The sequence below is a fragment of the Raphanus sativus genome, chromosome 8 (genome assembly GCF_000801105.2).
Source record: "Raphanus sativus cultivar WK10039 chromosome 8, ASM80110v3, whole genome shotgun sequence".
In the NCBI taxonomy this organism is placed as follows: Eukaryota; Viridiplantae; Streptophyta; class Magnoliopsida; order Brassicales; family Brassicaceae; genus Raphanus; species Raphanus sativus.
Window position 1 is genome coordinate 18,051,339 of NC_079518.1, and position 21,670 is coordinate 18,073,008.

The window sequence follows — 21,670 nt, forward strand, 5'->3', positions numbered from 1 at the left end:
TGCTTGACTATGATAGATCCAGATATCTACTACGACCCTGTCAAACTTGGCAAACCACCAGCCAAAACCGTGGAAAAAGAAGATGATCCTGGTATCATTGCAGTTTGTCATTGTGAAGTGGAGTATGAGACAGAGTACTCGGGATCGATCGACAACATCTCTACATCATCGATCGACACCAGCGAGTTAGAAGAGATCGACACCAACCATGGATTATCGATCGACACTAACCATGGATTATCGATCGACACCAACCATGGATTATCGATCGGCTGAGGCATATTAGATGATGAACTCGACTTACCAGATCATTGCTACCCAAATTTCGCCATCCAACCGAACAGCAAAGAAGATGATTACTCAGTAAGAAGTTGAGCAGATAGCAGATTTCATGAGAGTTTTGCAGTAGATACAGCCAGATCTTCCCACAGTGGAAACCACATTGAAGAATTTGATGAAGATAATTGGGAAGAAAGAGCTTGGGAAAACTACATGGAAAATGATAGATTTGCAAATCGTTTCCCAAAATCGATCGACATCCACCGTCCACCATCTATCGATTATCTACTTCACCCAGCAAAACGATATCGTCCACCGATCGACATCGCCAGCATCACATCGATCGATATTGACCCAAACGACTTAAAGGACAAAATCGGAATTTCACCAATTAGGGCAACATATGGGTATATAAAGTTGTCAACACCAGCCACGAAAATTCAAACCTCAACAACTTATACCCAGCAGCTTCCAGCAACCAGCAACATAACCATAGAGGACTGCAACATCAAGAACAATGCACATAACCAGAGAAGACATAGCAGACATCCTCCAAGTTGCTAATGGACCAGAATACCTGTTCACACAGCAAAGTGGCCATCCAGACATCCTACCTCACGTCCAGGACAACCACCGCGGCACCATGGGAGAGGATACAGTTCCTCAAAGTTTCGGTCAACCTAGGAGTTCACCATCGATCGATATCGTTTCATCACCATCAATCGACGGCGAGTATTCCAGATCGATCGACAGAGCAAGGGTCAGATCGCCCGACAGACGTTTGGAGTTTGGACGACGTGCCTTTGATTCCAACGGATCCAGAAGATTCAAATGGGAAGCGAAGGATGAATTTGGTGTCCACAGAGATGAGTTTGGACATGCTAGGGGAGTTGATGGTGAAATCATCTCTGTCACCAAGGAGCATATAAGAAGAATCCTGGAGAGAGCATCTCTTTTTCACAGGGGTTGCTTACGTCTTCCAGAACATACACGCCATTACCATGCATACAGACCACCACCAGTACCTTACAGTAGAGAGGAGATAGATGATATGGTGACTGATGTATGGAGAGCTCAGGCACACCTTGAGGCAGATTTTCACACATTGGTGGAAGATACTTTCCAACCTTTGGATAGCAGCTATGAAGCTCTGCAAAGTGACATGGCAGTGCTAAGAATGGAGATTGAGAGCATTAGAACCATGCTTGAGAAGGAAGCCACGCCACATGTATCGATCGACACAGCACCTACACCATCGATCGACATCGGCAAGACTACATCCAAAGACCAACCAGAATGTTCATCACCTAAACGAGCTGAATGGAAGATTTCTTACGTCAATACACGGATTGGAGACGTCTACAGCCCTGTCGAATGGTTAAGCAAGAGGATTGATCTTCTACAGAAAGAGTTGGTAAAACAATTCGCGAGAAAGGTCAGGCTCAGAATGCTACTGTTCCATCGATCGACACAAACTCTTCACCATCGATCAACACAAGGTTCGCAGCAATAGAGGATAGGATGAAATCATACGAGGAAAGGCACGATCACTTCAGTTCACCTATCATGCGACCTGGATACACTGTCACAACAGTTGATCGAGTTGCAACACGAAATTGGCATAGTTCAAGATCATCTTGGTCTTTGTGAAAGAAACGCGACATCGATCGACAGGATCAGACCCATATCGATCGACATCGAGCAACCACCAGCGCAGAGAGCATGCACAGCAGCAGAAGTTGATCAGATCAAGCATGAGCTATACGAAGCTATGAATGCTATGGAGGAGAGCCTCAACGGAAGAAGTGATGACATTGACGACACTGTCAACGAATGAGTGAACAGCCTATGCAGAATTACTCGTCAGCTGAAGAACGATATACGTGTTGTACAGTACCAAGGACAACGTTCAAAAACCACTGGATCGACCGACCGACGCACATGTTGTAGCATCGATCGATACCAAATTCTTGGCAGACCGAGATCAGCAGACTCAAGACCAGCATGACACATCACAACATGAAGAACTGTCCGAGCACTCAACAATTGATTTCTACCAACATCAGTTCGACATGGAAGATTTAGAAAGAAGGTTGCAAGTCATCAAAGCAAATTTAGCAAATATACATCATGGATGGACAAGATCGGATGATGCCACAAGAAGTTTCACTGCTACTGTGTCTAAAGATGAAGGAGACGTTTGCCCACCAGCAAACAACTGCTCATGCACCAACTGAGTCACACACCCACCAAAGTCAAGCTAAATGACTATAACAAAGCGCTGAGTAGGAGGCAACCCACTATTAGGTTTTCTTTTATTTTCTTTTAAGTTATTTTTACATTTTTACTTTTATTTTTCGCATTTATTTTTGCAGTTTTTAAAGATCCAAGTAGAATGATGATTCCGTCGACCGACACATTCCATTCACATCGCTCGACACCACACGACCATTACTAACGATCGACGTACATCCCTATGTATCGATCGACACCATATCGGTCAGGTTTAGTCATTCTATCCTGTTACATTCAGTTTTTATGATTTATTTATTCACTTCACTACGGTTGTGTTACACTTGGCAGTGTAATTTAAGTCTGGGGGGAGTTTACTAATATGTGTTTTTATTTTGGTTTTTATTTAAAAATGTTTTTCAAAATTATTTTTCACATAAGTACTAAATGGGGACATTGATATAGATTTATATTTGATTGTCTAACCACTCTTTAGCACCATTCTAGATTTACTGATTGCAGATAGTACTAAAGATGCTAAAGTGGATCAACCTGTCACCTATATACACTAGCTGAGATTGTTTGAAGGAACCAAAGCTGACCTCCAACACTAATACTGACTTTATTTGCTTGTCTTGGGGCTTGATAATCACTGGATAGGAATCCTCTTACAAGTCTGGAAGGTAAAAAGTCTGTGTGTTTCTGGTTCCCTTCCTTCTCTCTCTTTGGCATCTCAAAGATCTAAGTTTTATGTTATAAGAGATTGAAATGATTTCTTGAGAGGTAGAGGGGTAGGAGTGTCTCCTGCGACCCCAGTATTCTAAATCTCAGGGATGATCACACATTGTGGAAACGAGGGATAGGTATTACCGGAGACCCCAGTATTCGCTACACTTTGTCAAAATTTATGAGTTACAAATGCAAATGTCAATGAGATAGACTACATGACCTTTGTGGCATCGAAACCTGTTGAAATTGAAACTAATAAGAGATTCAGAGAAGACTACATGTGTGTTCAGATACTTGTTTGAGTTGAATCCATGTGTCCTTTGATCGATACTCCCAAGGTAAAGCATGCACTTTTATTTTATGTTAAGAAATAAGGTTAGTAGAGGGGAATGTCAGATAAGATTTGCCAAGTTGTGGACTAGATTAATTTGGTTGCTAAGCTAGGATAAGGCATAATGAACTTCCGTGATTAGGATGTTTAGATATGAATTGCAAACCCATAGAGTGATGACTTCAATATTTTGAATTTTTGAGTCTCTACTGTTTTCAAACATTTTCCAAAGACTACTGGTTTTTGCTTGAGGACAAGCAAAGGAGTAAGTCTGGGGGAGTTATTATACCTTGAATTTCACCCATTTTCTACCATGGTATACTAGTATTTTATTATATAACTAATGTGTTTTCTAGCCTGTTAGCTATGTTTTCAGGTTCAGAAACGTTTCATGATAAAGTGATGTTTTTGGAGCATTTTGGAGTACAAGAGATAATACACCCGAGTTGACCATTCAAGACCAAGTCGAAAGTCAACATTGTGATAAGAATCGATCGATACACATCTTTTCTTGTCGATCGATATCGAGGACGAAATGGTTTAACCGACTACTTCACCAAGACTTCACCAAATTACGAGATTACCCTGACGAGTTTTTAACCTAATGGAAATGCTTAAATATTCATGTTAAGTGTTTTGACGGCAACAAGCTATGACAAGTCTAAGCAAGCAACAAATCTTGAGAGGCAAAGCAGAGAGTGTGAGAGAAAGACAAGAGTTTTATATGTTTTGAGAGATTGGAGAGATCATTGAGAGATTTGTGAACTCCATTTGTTTTATATTCCCTATCTACGCAATTCTTTTATCTATCTTATATTATGAATTGCTAAGTTGTGATATTCATCAAATAGATTGCACCCTAAGTTTGTTCTAGAGTAGCTAACTAGAGCATATATCACTAGGATCTTTGATATCTTGAATTATCTGTTTGAACTAGTGTCTCCTTGGAGAAGAGCTAACCGCCCTCCTTGAGATCTAGTGTTCATTATCGGCTCGCGCCTAGGCATATCTAGAAGCCGTCGATCGATATCCCGACAGGTGAATCGATCGGCGCTGCGAAAGGTGTATCGCTCGATGTCTCTAAAGGATATCGATCGACTCTTTTTCTGGTCAACATACGACAGTTGAGGCCAGGGATCTAGATTATTTAACCAGTGAGACATCACTATGAGTGAAGCGGCTGAGTTGTTGTGGGCAAGATCTCAAACTGGCCGGCTGGTTGGATTAGAGAGAGAGTGGGCGGCCGGATAGAGACAGAGGTGATGCTTGGTTTGTACCTGAAACAAAGAGAGATTTTTATGAGTTTTCTTATGAGTTTAAAAGAAAGAACAGAAAGTAAACTAATAAGAAAAATAAGAACAGAAGCAAATATTATTTTATGGGATTTTCATATGCAGAATAAATGATATGAAAACTGAAATAAAATGAAATAAAAATCAAGAACAAAGATAGAGAGATTGTGGATGGATTCAAGTTGCTGGACTGAAGTCTCTCTCAACAAGAACAGTGGATGGAGATGGATAGATGTGGGATTTGCTTGCTGGACTGAAGTCTCTCTCAAGGCAAATCGATGGGTGATGATGGAGTGTTGAATCGCCACAAACTTTGACGGAGAAAAGCTTGATAAGATCCTGAAATGCTCTCTGGCTGCTTCTCACAAACTAGAAAGACTTTAGGGTTTTTGTTTTGTTTCAGCAAAGAAATTTCATAATAAGACTTAGTGCCAAAAATCGGCCAGTACATGGAGTTATATAGGGAACTCCTTATTGGACTCAAAAACATAAAAGGCTTAAGCAAGAAATAAAAGAAAAACACAAGGCCAACAATTACCCAAGTCTTTAACCGAAATCTAATTAAAAATAAAAGGTAAACCAGCTCGGTTGAGATTGCCTTGACCAGAGCTAATAGCATGCTTGCATGTTGCCTTATTAAAACCTTACCAAGAAAAACCCAATGGGACAAAAACCTGGTGAGGAAAAAAAGTACAACACATGCTACTCACTCTGATGGTTGGCTGAATCTCTTAACCGGAAATAGATTGGTTGGATAGATTGAGAGTTGAATCTGAACCGAGATTGAATGTGGAGAGGATGAGGCCGGTTCGGTTATGGACGATAGAAGAGAACTGAATCGGACCGGGCTGATCTTGAACCTCTATGGAGCCGGTCGGGTCTTCAATCTTCAAACCAGACATCTCTTGAATCAATAGCTGTTTGAGACCTTGATCAATCAGTTCTTGAACCGCCTTGGTGAAACCATTCCTTAACCTTGCTGAACCTGATCTTGTAGTCGGACCCTTATGCACTTGGGGAACGTCAGCTTGAGTGACCACAACATCCCCTCCCCCTTGAGAAGGTTCTGTCCTCAGAACTTCTTCTTCATCTTCAAGATAGGGGGCTAAATCAGCAACATTGAACATTGGGGAAACCTTGAACTCTCCTGGCAGCTCTAGCTTGTAAGCATTGTCGTTGATCTTCTCCAACACCCTGAAAGGACCATCTCCCCTAGGCGACAACTTCGACTTCCTCTCTGCAGGGAACCGTTCTAGTCACATGTGAAGCCACACCCAATCACCTGGTTTGAAAAGTACCTCCTTGCGATTTTTGTTGAGCTTGACCCGGTTCCTCTCAGCCTTAGTCTCAAGTGTCTTCTAAACCTGCTGGTGCATGCTCTTGACGAATTCAGCCATGTCCACACCACTTTGACTAACTTGCATGTCCGGTGGCAATGGTTTGAAGTCCAACGGAATCTCTGGGTTAAAGCCATAAACAACCTCAAAAGGGGATTGGTTAGTGATAGAATGCTTGGCATGGTTATAAGGAAATTCAATAAAAGGCAAGCAACTTAACCAGTTTCTCAAATTCTTACCCACCGTAGCTCTCAACAGTTGAGAGAGAGTACGGTTTACTACCTCGGTTTGACCATCGGTTTGGGGGTGGCAAGTGGTGGAGTAAAGAAGTTTAGTACCGAGTTTCTTCCACAATGTCCGCCAGAAATGGCTAAGGAACTTGGTATCACGGTCAGACACAATGGTTTTGGGCACTCCATGTAGGCGCACCACTTCCTTGAAAAACAAGTTGGCGGTTTGGCTAGCATCATTAGACTTGTCACAAGGTATGAAGTGTGCCATCTTGGAGAACCTGTCTACAACAACAAAAATGGAGTCTTTGTTTTCTATCTTGGGCAAGCCCAGAACAAAGTCCATAGAAATGTCCACCCATGGTGCGTTAGGAATAGGTAAAGGCATATGTAAACCATAAGGGTGAGATCGAGACTTAGTCTTTATGCAGACAGTGCATTCGCATAGGCTCTCGACATAGCGACTCATTCTCGGCCAGTAGAAGTGATCAGTGAGAACATCTAGAGTTTTGGTCCGGCCAAAGTGTCCCATCATGCCGCCACTATGTGCTTCCCGGGTCAGTAAGTCTCGCATGGTTCCTTGAGGAATGCAAAGCCTCTTTTCCTTGAATAGAAACCCATCATGTTGGTAGAATGGACCTACAACACCTCTAGTGGTACTAGCATAGAGTTCTGAAAAATCAGGGTCAGTAGCATAAGCAAGTTTAACATGTTCAAAACCCAAAATCTTAGCCTCCATGGTAGTGATGAGCGTGTGGCGTCTGGAGAGGGCGTCGGCTACTACGTTGTCCTTTCCCTTCTTGTACTTGATGATATAGGGAAATGTCTCCACGAATTCTAACCACCTAGCATGCCTCTTCTTGAGTGTGGTTTGGCCTCTCAAGTGTTTAAGGGTTTCATGATCTGTATGAATAACAAACTCCTTAGACAAAAGATAATGTTGCCAAGTTTCGAGAGACCTCACGAGAGCATAGAGCTCTTTGTCGTAGGTAGAATAGTTGAGGACAGCTCCACTCAATTTCTCACTGAAGAAGGCTACAGGTCGGCCACCTTGAGTAAGCACAGCTCCTATGCCCGTACCTGATGCATCACGCTCAATCTCAAAAGTTTTATCGAAGTTAGGCAGAGTAAGGACTGGTGCATGAGTCAAACTATATTTAAGTTGATTAAAAGATTCTTCTTGGGCAGGTCCCTAAGTAAAGGATACATTCTTCTTGATCACTGATGTCATGGGAGCAGCAATGGTACTGAAATCCTTGACAAACCGTCGATAAAAACTGGCCAGACCATGGAAACTGCGGACATGTCCAATCGTGGTCGGGGTGGGCCAATCTTGTATCGCATTGATCTTCTCCTCATCGGCCTTCAGTCCCTGTGAATTCACAACAAAGCCTAAGAACACTAACTGGTCAGTACAAAACACACACTTCTTGAGATTGGCATAAAGCCCTTCTTGCCTCAAAGCCTTTAGCACATGTTCTAAATGGTCAAGGTGGTCCGATAAGCACTGACTGTAAATCAAGATATCATCAAAGTAAACAACCACAAACTTACTGATGTAAGGCCTTAGAACCTCGTTCATAAGCCTCATGAAAGTGCTAGGGGCGTTGGTAAGGCCAAATGGCATCACAAGCCACTCATACAAACCTTGTTTCGTTTTGAAGGCGGTCTTCCACTCATCACCTTCCTTCATTCGAACTTGGTGGTATCCGCTCCTAAGGTCAATCTTAGAAAACACAGTAGAACCACTTAGTTCATCCAACATATCATCAAGTCTAGGAATAGGGTACCGATATTTGATGGTTATGTTGTTGATGGCTCGGCAGTCCACACACATTCGCCATGTGCCATCTTTCTTTGGGACTAGAAGGACCGGAACCGCGAATGGACTGACGCTCTCACGAATATAGCCTTTGTCCATAAGGTCTTGGACCTTCCTCTCCAACACCTTGGCCTCCTCGGGATTAACTCGGTACGCAGCTCGGTTTGGTAAGGGTGCGCCTGGTACAAAGTCAATCTGATGTTCTATTCCGCGGATGGGGGGGTAAACCGGCTGGTATCTCATCAGGGAAGACGTCCTTGTACTGGTCCATAAGGACTTGTACCTCAGCTGGTACGTCTTGGACCTCAAAACCTGCAAAACAACCTTCCTTAAAGATTATTAGTAGCACCTGCGTCTCATGATGTAAAGATTTAAGCACTTGACCAGAAGTAATATAAAGGTTAGTCTTACTTACCTTGCTGGACTGGTCCATTGCCTTTTGCATATCATGAACCTCTTGTGGACTGAGTGGTGCTAGGCTATGCTTCTTGTTGTTGTGGTTGAAGCTGTAGATGTTGGTCCGGCCATGATGGATGGTCTCTTTGTCAAATTGCCACACCCTCCCTAGGAGAATATGGCCGGCTTGCATGGGGACTACATCACACTTCACCTGGTCTTGGTACTTACCAATACTAAAAGACACAACAACTTGTTCGGCTATTTTAAGCTCAGTCTCATCATTAAGCCATTTGAGCCTGTATGGTCGAGGGTGGGGCGTCTTGACCAAGCCTAGCTTATCAACAAGATACTTGCTAGCCACATTAGTACAAGAACCACCATCAATGATTAGGCTACATACCTTTTGTTCCACAGTACATCTTGTGTGAAAGATGTTTTCTCTTTGGACGGTTTCAGGATCAAAGAGGGCACTGAGGGATCGTCTGGTCACAAGTAACTCTCAGTATCAGCATAGTCTACTATCTCGTCACCAGATTCAACCGTCTCCAACTCGGCCTCATCCTGCGACTCGTACTCACCATCGGCCTTAAGGACCTTCACACGCTTGTTTGGGCAATCCCTAGCGTAATGTCCCTTTCCCTGACACTTAAAACAAGTAATTTCACGGGTTCTCTGATTTTGAACTTGACCCTTACCTTGGTCAGATGAACCGGCTTTAGTTGTGTCAGCTTGGTTCTTTTTGAACCGGTTCTCCACTTCTATGGATTTGTTCCTTTCAGCACCTTTGGACCTGGTTGAGACCACACAGGTTTGCTCCGGCTAGTGGCCGCATTCTCTCTCTTGATATGGCTCTCAGCCTGGACGACATAGTGCATGAGGTCGTTGAAGTCCTCATATTGCTGGTGCTCCACCTTCCGTGCGATCCGATCGTTCAGTCCCTCCAAGAACTGAGACATCATGGACGCCTTAGACTCGTCCACTTCCAATCGGTTCCTTAGGGCCTCAAACTCTTCAAAGTACTCCTCCACGGACTTAGTTCCCTGAGACAACTTACGAAAATGTTTTAGTAAATCTCTAGGATAGTGTGATGGAATGTACCTTGCTCGGAGTTTAGTTCGCATCTCAATCCAGCTTTGGGCTCTCCATGTTGGACCGGACTTAGCAACATCTCGATCCCACCAAGATAGAGCATTATCAGTAATGTGGGCCGCGGCTAGAGCTATCTTCTTTGCATCAGAATACTTATAGTACTCAAAGATATACTCCATGCGTTTCTCCCATGTGATGTAAGTGTCCAGATTGACCTTTCCCGCGAACGTAGGTGGTTTCAGTTTGATGTCCTTGCCTCCTTGGAAGGCCGCATCATCGTTCCGGTCTCGACCTCTCCTCCGGTTCAAGCTTCCGTCCTGCCTCTGGTACGGGCTTACATCTCTCTGTCTGATCGGACTTCCATCTCCTTGGATCCGATACTCACGTCTCCCACCTCGTGCGGCTTGGTTAGCACCTCCACGATCTGGTGGTTCATACTCAGAATCATCTTCCTCCGACTCGGACTGCGGCCGGTTGAGGTAAGGACCGAACCCTCTTGCGGTCGGATGGCCATTGGGTTGGTTTTGGTTTCCCTGACCCATGAGATTCATTTGTGCAGTCAAGGCGTTAAGGGTTTCCGCGAGCTGAGCTTGTCCAGCCTGCAAGGCTTGGAGTTGGGCGTTGATCTCAGCTGCCAGCTGGTCGAATTAGAGAGAGAGTGGGCGGCCGGATAGAGACAGAGGTGATGCTTGGTTTGTACCTGAAACAAAGAGATATTTTTATGAGTTTTCTTATGAGTTTAAAAAAAAAGAACAGAAAGTAAACTAATAAGAAAAATAAGAACAGAAGCAAATATGATTTTTATGGGATTTTCAGATGCAGAATAAATGATATGAAAACTGAAATAAAAATCAAGAACAAAGAAAGAGAGATGGTGGATGGATTCAAGTTGCTGGACTGAAGTCTCTCTCAACAAGAACAGTGGATGGAGATGGATAGATGTGGGATTTGCTTGCTGGACTGAAGTCTCTCTCAAGGCAAATCGATGGGTGATGATGGAGTGTTGAATCGCCACAAACTTTGATGGAGAAAATCTTGATAAGATCCTGAAATGCTCTATGGCTGCTTCTCATAAACTAGAAAGACTTTAGGATTTTTGTTTTGCTTCAGCAAAGAACTTTCATAATAAGACTTAGTGCCAAAAATTGGCCAGTACATGGAGTTATATAGGGAACTCCTTATTGGACTCAAAAACATAAAAGGCTTAAGCAAGAAATAAAAGAAAAACACAAGGCCAACAATTGCCCAAGTCTTTAACCGAAATCTAATTCAAAATAAAAGGTAAACCGGCTCGGTTGAGATTGCCTTGACCAGAGCTAATAGCATGCTTGCATGTTGCCTCATTAAAACCTTACCAAGAAAAACCCAATGGGACAAAAACCTGGTGAGGAAAAAAAGTACAACACATGCTACTCACTCTGATGGTTGGCTGAATCTCTTAACCGGAAATAGATTGGTTGGATGGATTGAGAGTTGAATCTGAACCGAGATTAAATGTGGAGAGGATGAGGCCGGTTCGGTTATGGACGATAGAAGAGAACTGAATCGGACCGGGATCTTAACCTCTATGGAGCCGGTCGGGTCTTCAATCTTCAAACCAGACATCTCTTGAATCAATAGCTGTTTGAGACCTTGATCAATCAGTTCTTGAACCGCCTTGGTGAAACCATTTCTTAACCTTGCTGAACCTGATCTTTTAGTCGGACCCTTATGCACTTGGGGAACCTCAGCTTGAGTGACCACAACATGAGTTCTATAGTATCATGCAAGCAACTTGTTAGGCATTTATAGATATTATAATCTCCATTCCTGAATAAAAGCCCTAAGTCTAGCACTCTTCATTATCATTTAAACAACCATCATATTGTTAGTTAGAGCAACTACCTTACTCATCTTAGGAATTGTCATTTACATTTCTTTATTAAAACCAACTTCACCTATGATTGATTAATTGATTAGATTTAACGATCCCTAAGTAATACAGCTGAACCTCTTATTTGAGAGAGTAAATTCTATAGGGTAATTTGAGCACTATCAACGTCATGTCCCCTGCATGTATTTAGCTCGTAGCAACTTTAATGCAGGGTTTAGGTAGCACTAGTACGGTGGTCCCCACGTAACTTTTGGTCTTATGGCCTTTACGCAGGGCCCGAGGTGCAGACAATGTAATAGGGTTGATCAGACTTGTTCCTTATATGTCGTACACCCATGTGAGTAGTCTCACTAGTATATGGGGTTTGCTAAGATCTAAGGTCCCTTAGGGCCTGACCTAGCTAGTATGCCCCTTTAAGTACATTGGAGTTCCTATAACCCCTTTAGCCGTAACTAATAATGAATTTCATAAGCTTAGTCCGGAGACGTTATCGCTTACATAGGAGTAGGAAACCAGTGTACTTAAATATAATAATAGTAGTATATATAAAGCTTGATCCGGGGACCTTACTTTAGAAGTGATAGAATTTGTGTTGCAAGGCGTTCCAGCAGTTGGGTTGGACCTTACCGTCGCTGCCTTCCAGCTTATAGGCTCCTGCCCCTTGCACCTCTATTACCTTATAGGGACCCTCCCATCCAGGAGCGAGTTTTCCAGCTGATTTGTCCCTTGTGTGGTCACAGACTCGCCTTAGGACCCAGTCCCCTTTCTGGAAGGTTCTGGATCTGACCTTCTTGTTATAGCTCTTGGCTACTTTCAACTGGTAGGACGCATTTCTAAGGCGGGCCACCTCTCTCTTTTCACCGAGTAGGTCTAGACTCAGGGACATTAGCTCGTTGTTCTCTTCCTGGGAGAGGAATTCAGAGACTGTGGTCCTTACGTGCACCTCCGTGGGTATTACCGCTTCAGCACCATAGACAAGCGAGAAGGGAGTCTCCTGGGTGGCCGTCTTCGGAGTGGTCCGATAAGCCCAGAGTACTCTGTGTAACTCTTCTGTCTATCGCCCATGGGCGTCTTCTAGGCGCTTCTTGAGCATATTCACCACCGTCTTGTTAGTGGACTCGGCTTGACTGTTTGATTGGGGATGCCGCGGTGCTGAATAGGAGAGTTTGATGTTCCAGTCCTTGCAGAACTTTCGGAAGTTGTAGCTCGTGAACTGGGGTCTGTTGTCTGTGACGATTTCATGACAGGTTCTGAAGCGTGTGATCACGTTGGTCCATAGGAATTTCCTGATCTGGAGATCCGTTATCTTGGCTAGTGCTTCAGCTTCCACCCATTTTGTGAAGTAATCGGTCACGACTAGGAGGAAGATCTTTTTCCCCGGTGTCACGGAAAATTTCCCCACGATGTCCATGCCCCACTTTCGAAAGGGCTAAGGAGCGCTTAGAGATTTGAGGTTCTCTGGTGGAAGATTGGATACTGGCGCGTGCTTCTGGCATTGGTTACATAGTTTAGCTTGTTTGAGGGAGTCCCTTGCCATGGTTGGCCAGTAGTACCCAGCCCTTCTGGCTCTGAGTACCAAGCTTCGACCACTGGAGTGAGAACCACACTCTCCCTCGTGGAGTTCTTCTAGTATCTTGGCGGCTTCTCTAGGGGTAAGACATCGTAGATAAGGTCCTGAAAAGGATCTTCGGTATAGTTTCCCTTCGGAAAGGCAGTACCTGGCGGCTTACCTCCTTATTTTCCGACTTTCGTCTCGATCTGCAGGCAAGGTGTCGTATCTCAGGTAGCTAATGATGGGAGTCATCCAGGTCTCTCCTTCATCTACTACGAATACTTCCTCAGGCTCCGTCTCCTTTTTTTTGCGGGCCATTGGAGTACTAGTAGTGGGATGCTCATATGACTCGTGGTTTCTAGGGCGGACCCTAGATTAGCTAGAGCGTCGGCTTGGGAATTGTGCTCCGTAGGGATCTGGGTGAGCTTACATTGTCAGAACCTGTTGAGTAGTCGTTTATCCACTGATAGGTACCTGATCATACTCGGATCTTTCGCCTGGTAGTCTCCTTGGACCTGGCTTATGATCAATTGTGAGTCGCTGAAGACCTGGATGTCTTATACTCCCATCTGTTTAGCGAGTGTCAGCCCTGCTATTAGAGTTTTGTACACAGCCTCGTTGTTTGTTTCTTTAAAGTTGCATCGTACGGCCCTTGAGGCTGATTCCCCTGTAGGGGAAGTTAGGACTACTCCCACGCTTGTACCCCTTACGTTACTAGACCCATCAATGTACAGCGTCCATTCGCCTTTCTCTCCTTCGCTATCACGAAGCTTTACCTCTTGTTCCAGGGCTGGAAGCATGGCAGGAGAGAATTCGGCTACAAAATCTGCTAGGACTTGTGATTTGATGGCCGTTGCAGGTCGGAAGATCACATCGTACTCTCCCAGCTCTATGGCCCATTTTGCTAGTCGTCCAGACACTTCCGGCTTGTGAAGGACTGCTTTGATGGGGAAAGAGGTGACCACCACGATTTGATGAGCCTGGAAGTAGGGGCGTAGCTTTCGAACCGCATTAACTAAAGCGAAGACCAGCTTCTCAGGGTGACTATAGCGGGTCTCCGCGTCTAGCAGCGATTTTCTCACATAGTAGATATGATGTTGCTTCCTTCCTTCCTCCCTTACCAGGACCGCACTGACTGCATGCTCTGATACTGCCAAATATAGCAATAGGACTTCCCCTTCCAAGGCTTTGAGAGGAGAGGCGGAGTAGTGAGATAGGCCTTGAGATCGGATAGGGCTCACTCACATTTATCGGTCCATTGGAAGTCCTTGGGGTCCTTCAAGGTTTCGAAGAAGGCGTGCGACTTGTCGGACAATCTGGAGATGAACCTACTCAGGGCAGTCATCCTCCCTGTTAGTCTTTGAACCTTCTTGACATTACGAGGGGAAGGTATCACCTGGATTGCTCTTACCTGCTCCGGGTTTACTTCAATGCCCCTGTGGGTGACTATATACCCCAGGAACTTCCCAGAGCTTACCCCAAATGAGCACTTTGAAGGGTTAAGCTTCATGTTGTACCTCCTGAGAGTGGTGAAGGCTTGTTGAAGGTGTGAGATATGGTCCTCAGCGTCTAGGGATTTCACCAGCATATCATCAATATAGACCTCCATGGTCTGTCCTATCTGGTCGGCGAACATCATGTTGACAAGCCTTTGATAGGTCGAACCTGCATTCTTTAATCCGAAAGGCATGACCTTGTAACAATACATGCCCCTTGAGGTCATAAACAAGGTCTTCTATTGATCGTCAGGATGCATTAGGATCTGGTTATATCCGGAGAATGCATCCATGAAACTCATCAGCTGATGACCAGCAGTTGCATCGACTAGCTTGTCGATGTGAGGCAAGGAAAAAGGGTCTTTAGGACAGGATTTGTTGAGGTCCGTGAGGTCGATACAGACTCTCCACTTCCCATTCTTCTTCCTAACGACCACTACATTAGCCAGCCATTCTGGATATTGCACCTCTCGTATGAATCCGGCATCCAGTAGATTTTTGACCTCTTAGTTGATTATTTCGTCCCTTTCGAGGGCGAACTTCCTCTTCTTCTGTCTGACAGGGGGATGCATTGGATCTACTTGAAGTTGATGCATGATGACGCCGGGATCAATTCTAGGCATGTCCTCATGGGACCAGGCGAAGCAATCAGAATTGGATCTCAAGAAGTCGACCAATCTCCTTCTTAGCCCTTCTGGAAGCTTGGAGCCTATCTTCAAGTTTCGACCCAAGTTCCCTTCTACGAGTGGAACCTCATCCATCTCCTCCACTTCCGGCTCTTCAGTATGCGGGGCCGGAAGCTTCTTCTGTAATTGCTATAAGACCTGGGTCTTTCCCTTTAGGGTAGTCTGATAGCAGGACCTGGCATTTTCTGATCTCCCTTGACCCCTTTAATGCCCCAGGGAGTTGGAAACTTGACCAGTTGATGCAGAGTCGAAGGTACGGCTCCCATGTCGTGGATCCAAGGCCTTCCTAGTATCACGTTATACGATGAAGGGCAGTCTGACGAAAAAGGTGTATTAAATTGTCAATGGATCGCAATTACAGAGATATTTATAGGATGTGAGATTAGGGTTTCAAGTTCGAATCTCAAAAAAGGAATCAATGAGTAGATCCGATAAACATATTAAGGAAAGGATTTCAGGAAGGATATTTAGGGAGGATGAGATTTTTGAAAAGCGTTGCTAAGATTTCGCAGAGAGAATGTATGTGTATCGAGTGTAATCGAGAAATGATAACAAAATAGATTAGGGTTTTAAAACAAATGGGGTTTCCGGTGTAACCAATCGAGTGTTTGGTTTTCACCCGACCCGAACCGATACCCATTCTACCAAATTATTTGACCCGATTGGTTTTTTAAGAGGATCTGAAACGATTTAATCGGACCGGGTTCGGTTCGGGTTATCGGGTATCAAATTATTTGCCCAGGTCTAGTTTGGATAGTAATCAATAAACCTTTTGGTCCAAAAAAAAGATGAATTTCCACCGCTAAGGCACTAACAAACAGATCAGATTCGATAATTTGTTTGAGTAGATCAAAAGTTAATCTCGCATTAACTGTTTTGTATTTGTTTCTTCTGTCACGCATTAAAATTGTATTCAATCTAATCCTTTCCACTTTTTCCTTTCAAGTTTTAACAAAAAAAAAAGAAACGTTTACATTTCGGTCAAAATGAATCTGTTCAGCTTTGTTGGCTAGATGCACTTTGGAAACCCCATTGTCTTCATCAAGCCTCTATTAAAGATTTGAGACGATGCACTAGTAAATCTAAATCCTAATGCTACCGGCTATTAGCAGTTAAGACGGTCACCGTAATTATTAGCAACACCGAGAAAGCGTCCAGATTCATAGTTTGCAAAAAAGGGCGTATCCGGTAATCTCCTCAAAAGTCATTTTCCACAAAACTCGTTTATTTGTTCGTTCTTCGTCCTTGCTTTCTTATCAAACACCACAGAAAACAGAAAACAAAAAGCGAAACATAATCGCCTTCTCCATTAAAGCTCTCTCTTTCTCTCCCTGTAAGATTCGTGTTCCAATTTGTATGGATTTGAGTGGTTCTGATTCTAAATTTTCATTTGGGTTTGGTTGTTCCCACGCATCATCAATGTCTCCGACTCCGAGAATCCCGATTGCTGACGATTCGATTAACCTACAAGTCGATCCGAGTTTCCGATCATCGCCGGCCACTTTCTCTCCGATCCCGTTGCAGTTACTCGAACAGAAAGTGGCGGTGCAGAAGGAGGAGGAGGAGACACCAAAAAAGAAAGATGAAAAGGAGGACGAGCACTTCAGAATCTTAGGCCACCACATGTGTCTCAAACGGCAACGAGACTGTCCGCTTCTCCTAGCTCAATCCAAACATCCGAGGAGAACAATCGCCGGAGGAGACACGGATCTCGAATCGAGACGTGCTGCTGTTCGTGCTTGGGGAGACCAGCCTCTTCATCTGGCGGACCCGGACATCCACGAGATCATGGACAAGGAGAAGCAAAGGCAAACGAAAGGAATCGAGCTGATTGCTTCCGAGAACTTCGTGTGTCGAGCTGTCATGGAAGCTTTGGGAAGTCACTTGACCAACAAGTACTCCGAAGGCATGCCTGGAGCCAGATACTACACTGGGAATCAATACATCGACCAGATTGAGAATCTCTGTATCTCAAGAGCTCTTAACGCCTTTGGTCTTGAATCTGATAAATGGGGTGTTAATGTTCAGCCTTATTCTTGTACCTCTGCCAATTTCGCCGTCTACACCGCTCTTTTGCTTCCCGGTGAGCGCATCATGAGTTATTCGGATACTACTTTTTGGAACGGATCCAGTTCGGTTATTCGGATTCGGATTTTTTTGTCCAGGCCTAATTCACACCCATACTTCCATGTGAGTCACAAAAAGATCCAACCAAAGACCAAATAATTAAGAAACAATGATGATCTAATCCAAAAAAAAAAAAAATCTGTAGAAACACATAATACTCTGGATACATGGAACTAAATATGATACCCTGTGAATGTGATCTAGCTAATAAGACAATGAATACATGAAACTAAATATGATATGCGATTGTTCTACGAGTATTAAACGGATGAAAAAAGGAGATCATAGCCAGAATTCAGATTATTTTATGGTTTCGTAAGAGATTCAACCTACAATTTGTCTAGATATTACACTTTTAAGACAGTGTAAGGAAAAAAAAAACAAACGTTCGAGTACAAAATAATGAAGTCACTTAATCAAAGCACGAAAATTAACCTATAAATCCCAACACATTACCCGAATTCAGAATTGAAAAACTAAGTAGTCAGAAGAAGACTAAATACTAAATACCTCTGATAAATTACTTTCTGACGAAGAAGGTGTACTGGATTGTCAATGGATCGCAATTGCGGAGACATGGAGGTAGGATTAGGGTTTCAAGTTCGAATCTGAGAAAAGAATCAATGAGTAGATCCGATAAACAGATTAATAAAATGATTCCGGGAAGGATATTTAGGGAGGATGAGATTTTTGAAAAGTATTGCTAAGATTTTGCAGAGAGAATCTATGTGTATCGAATGTAATCGGGAAATAATAACAAAAAGGATTAGGGTTTTTTTTAAATGGGGTTTTGGGTGTAACCAATCGGGTGTTCATTTGGTTTTTTAAGAGGACATCCATTCTACCAAATTATTTGACCCAATCGATTTTTTAAGAGGATCCAAACCCGATCCGAACCGGTTTAATTGTATCAGATTCGGTTTGGGTTATCGAATATCAGATTATTTGCCAAGGCCAGTTTGGATAGTAGTCAATAAATCTTTTGGTTGACAGACTAACACGCGGTGCGAGACGTTCCCGTTCTACTATGATTTATGTCGATTCTAGGCTTCCGATTGGTTTTCTGAATCGAAAGAGCCTACATCATAGTTACTTACATTGTTGTAAAAAAAAAACCTTTTGGTCGAAAAATATGAATTTCCAGCACTAAGGCACTAACAAACAGATCAGATTCGATAATTTGTTTGAGTAGATCAAAAGTTAATCTCGCATTAACTGTTTTGTATTTGTTTCTTCTGTCACGCATTAAAATTGTATTCAATCTAATCCTTTCCACTTTTTCCTTTCAAGTTTTAACAAAAAAAAAAGAAACGTTTACATTTCGGTCAAAATGAATCTGTTCAGCTTTGTTGGCTAGATGCACTTTGGAAACCCCATTGTCTTCATCAAGCCTCTATTAAAGATTTGAGACGATGCACTAGTAAATCTAAATCCTAATGCTACCGGCTATTAGCAGTTAAGACGGTCACCGTAATTATTAGCAACACCGAGAAAGCGTCCAGATTCATAGTTTGCAAAAAAGGGCGTATCCGGTAATCTCCTCAAAAGTCATTTTCCACAAAACTCGTTTATTTGTTCGTTCTTCGTCCTTGCTTTCTTATCAAACACCACAGAAAACAGAAAACAAAAAGCGAAACATAATCGCCTTCTCCATTAAAGCTCTCTCTTTCTCTCCCTGTAAGATTCGTGTTCCAATTTTGTATGGATTTGAGTGGTTCTGATTCTAAATTTTCATTTGGGTTTGGTTGTTCGCACGCATCATCAATGTCTCCGACCCCGAGAATCCCGATTGCTGACGATTCGATTAACCTACAAGTCGATCCGAGTTTCCGATCATCGCCGGCCACGTTCTCCCCGATCCCGTTGCAGTTACTCGAACAGAAAGTGGCGGTGCAGAAGGAGGAGGAGGAGACACCAAAAAAGAAAGATGAAAAGGAGGATGAGCACTTCAGAATCTTAGGTCACCACATGTGTCTCAAACGGCAACGAGACTGTCCGCTTCTCCTAGCTCAATCCAAACATCCGAGGAGAACAATCGTAGACACGGATCTTGAATCGAGACGTGCTGCTGTTCGTGCTTGGGGAGACCAGCCTCTTCATCTGGCGGACCCGGACATCCACGAGATCATGGACAAGGAGAAGCAAAGGCAGACGAAAGGAATCGAGCTGATTGCTTCCGAGAACTTCGTGTGTCGAGCTGTCATGGAAGCTTTGGGAAGTCACTTGACCAACAAATACTCCGAAGGCATGCCTGGTGCCAGATACTACACTGGGAATCAATACATCGACCAGATTGAGAATCTCTGTATCTCAAGAGCTCTTAACGCCTTTGGTCTTGAATCTGATAAATGGGGTGTTAATGTTCAGCCCTATTCTTGTACCTCTGCCAATTTCGCCGTCTACACCGCGCTTTTGCTTCCCGGTGAGCGGATCATGGGGCTCGATTCTCCTTCCGGTGGACACATGAGTCACGGCTATTGTACTCCTGGTGGGAAGAAGATCTCCGCTACGTCAATCTTCTTTGAGAGCTTTCCTTATAAAGTGAACCCCCAAACTGGGTTTATTGATTACGATAAGCTTGAGGATAAGGCTCTTGATTACCGCCCCAAGATTCTTATTTGTGGAGGCAGCTCCTACCCTAGGGACTGGGATTTTTCAAGGGTTAGACAGATTGCTGACAAGTGTGGAGCTGTTTTGATGTGTGATATGGCTCATATTAGCGGTCTTGTTGCCACTAAGGTTTGTATCTTCTACTTTCTTTCTTGTTTATTTGTTCATTAGCTCTTAGGTTTTACATTTGATTGTCTTGCTCTTGAATCGTAAAATTTGTGGTTCAAAAGCTTTAGATGGTTGACTACTTTTCTAATCAAAGTCCTCTTCTGTAATGAATTTGAATGTTAGAGTATTTTGAAGCTAAGTTTAAATTTAAGGAAATAATAACTGTATGTTTGTGTGTCACTGTCACGTAAGGATATGGTTTGAAACTAATCCAGTGTAATTTATTTCTCACTTTTATTTGTTTTGTTTGTCATCAACAGGAATGTTCTAATCCATTTGATCACTGCGACATAGTTACCTCCACTACCCACAAAGGTCTACGTGGTCCCAGAGGAGGCATCATTTTCTACAGGAGAGGACCTAAGATAAGAAAGCAAGGCCATCACGCTAGTCATTGCGACAGTTCCACGCACTATGATTTAGAGGAGAAGATCAACTTTGCTGTTTTTCCCTCGCTACAAGGAGGTCCTCACAACAACCATATCGCAGCTCTCGCCATTGCCTTGAAACAAGTGGCTACTCCAGAGTACAAAGCTTACGTACAACAGATGAAGAAAAACGCTCAAGCTTTAGCATCAGCTCTGCTTCGAAGAAAATGCAGACTGGTTACAGGTGGCACAGACAACCATTTGTTGCTCTGGGATCTCACTCCTTTGGGCTTAACTGGTACGATAAGTCATTCAACCTTACCACACACTGATCCTAATGTTAGAGTTTTGTCTGATTTGTTTTTAATGCGGCTGATTTGCAGGGAAAGTCTACGAAAAGGTTTGTGAGATGTGCCATATAACCTTGAACAAGACTGCTATATTTGGTGACAATGGTACAATATCTCCTGGCGGTGTAAGGATAGGTAAGCTCACAGATTTATTTCACATTTCTCACATTCTTATTTATTACTATATAGCTTCTTTGCCTGAACTTGAGGGGTTTTAACCAATAGGGACACCGGCGATGACAACTCGAGGCTGTATAGAGTCTGATTTCGAGACAATAGCGGATTTTCTGATGAAAGCGGCTCAGATAACGAGTGCGTTGCAGAGAGAACATGGCAAGTCACACAAGGAGTTTGTGAAGAGTCTATGCTCTAACAAAGACATATGTGATCTGAGAAACCGAGTTGAAGCATTTGCTCTGCAGTATGAGATGCCTGCTGCTTCTCAGATGTGAATTGAAATGAAGGAAAATTCTACCGAACCGCTTTGTTTGATTTTCTCCCGGGGCATTTTTTGAGTTATATCCTGTAAATTAGAGTAATTATATATATATATATATATATATATATATATATATATATATATTTGTCTTGATATTTGATTGCACAATTTCTTTATTGTAATTCTAGACATGTTTCTACACAGTTGGTTTTCCTAACCTTATTAGGGAAACATAAAATTTCCAACTAAATTTAGTTAAAG

At 43.2% G+C, this 21,670-nt stretch overlaps 3 protein-coding genes across 3 annotated transcripts; 2 read left to right on the forward strand and 1 right to left on the reverse strand.

Moving 5' to 3' along the window:
- Positions 1-7,326: 7,326 nt before the first annotated feature.
- On the reverse strand, positions 7,327-10,291 carry LOC108820277 (uncharacterized). The gene is made up of 7 exons (XM_056992913.1): positions 9,434-10,291; positions 9,142-9,290; positions 8,668-9,043; positions 8,266-8,564; positions 7,718-7,941; positions 7,390-7,564; positions 7,327-7,333 (listed from the first exon to the last, which is right to left on the reverse strand). The coding sequence occupies exons 1-7, from the start codon at positions 10,289-10,291 to the stop codon at positions 7,327-7,329; spliced, it is 2,088 nt and encodes a 695-aa protein (XP_056848893.1).
- A 6,475-nt stretch (positions 10,292-16,766) lies between these two features.
- Positions 16,767-17,573, forward strand: LOC130499025 (serine hydroxymethyltransferase 7-like). The gene has a single exon (XM_056992914.1). The coding sequence runs from the start codon at positions 16,767-16,769 to the stop codon at positions 17,571-17,573; it is 807 nt and encodes a 268-aa protein (XP_056848894.1).
- Positions 17,574-19,058: 1,485 nt separating this feature from the next.
- On the forward strand, positions 19,059-21,631 carry LOC108822376 (serine hydroxymethyltransferase 7). Its single transcript, XM_056992177.1, has 4 exons — positions 19,059-20,213; positions 20,513-20,918; positions 21,004-21,105; positions 21,196-21,631. The coding sequence occupies exons 1-4, from the start codon at positions 19,176-19,178 to the stop codon at positions 21,420-21,422; spliced, it is 1,773 nt and encodes a 590-aa protein (XP_056848157.1). The 5' UTR covers positions 19,059-19,175; the 3' UTR covers positions 21,423-21,631.
- Positions 21,632-21,670: the final 39 nt, after the last annotated feature.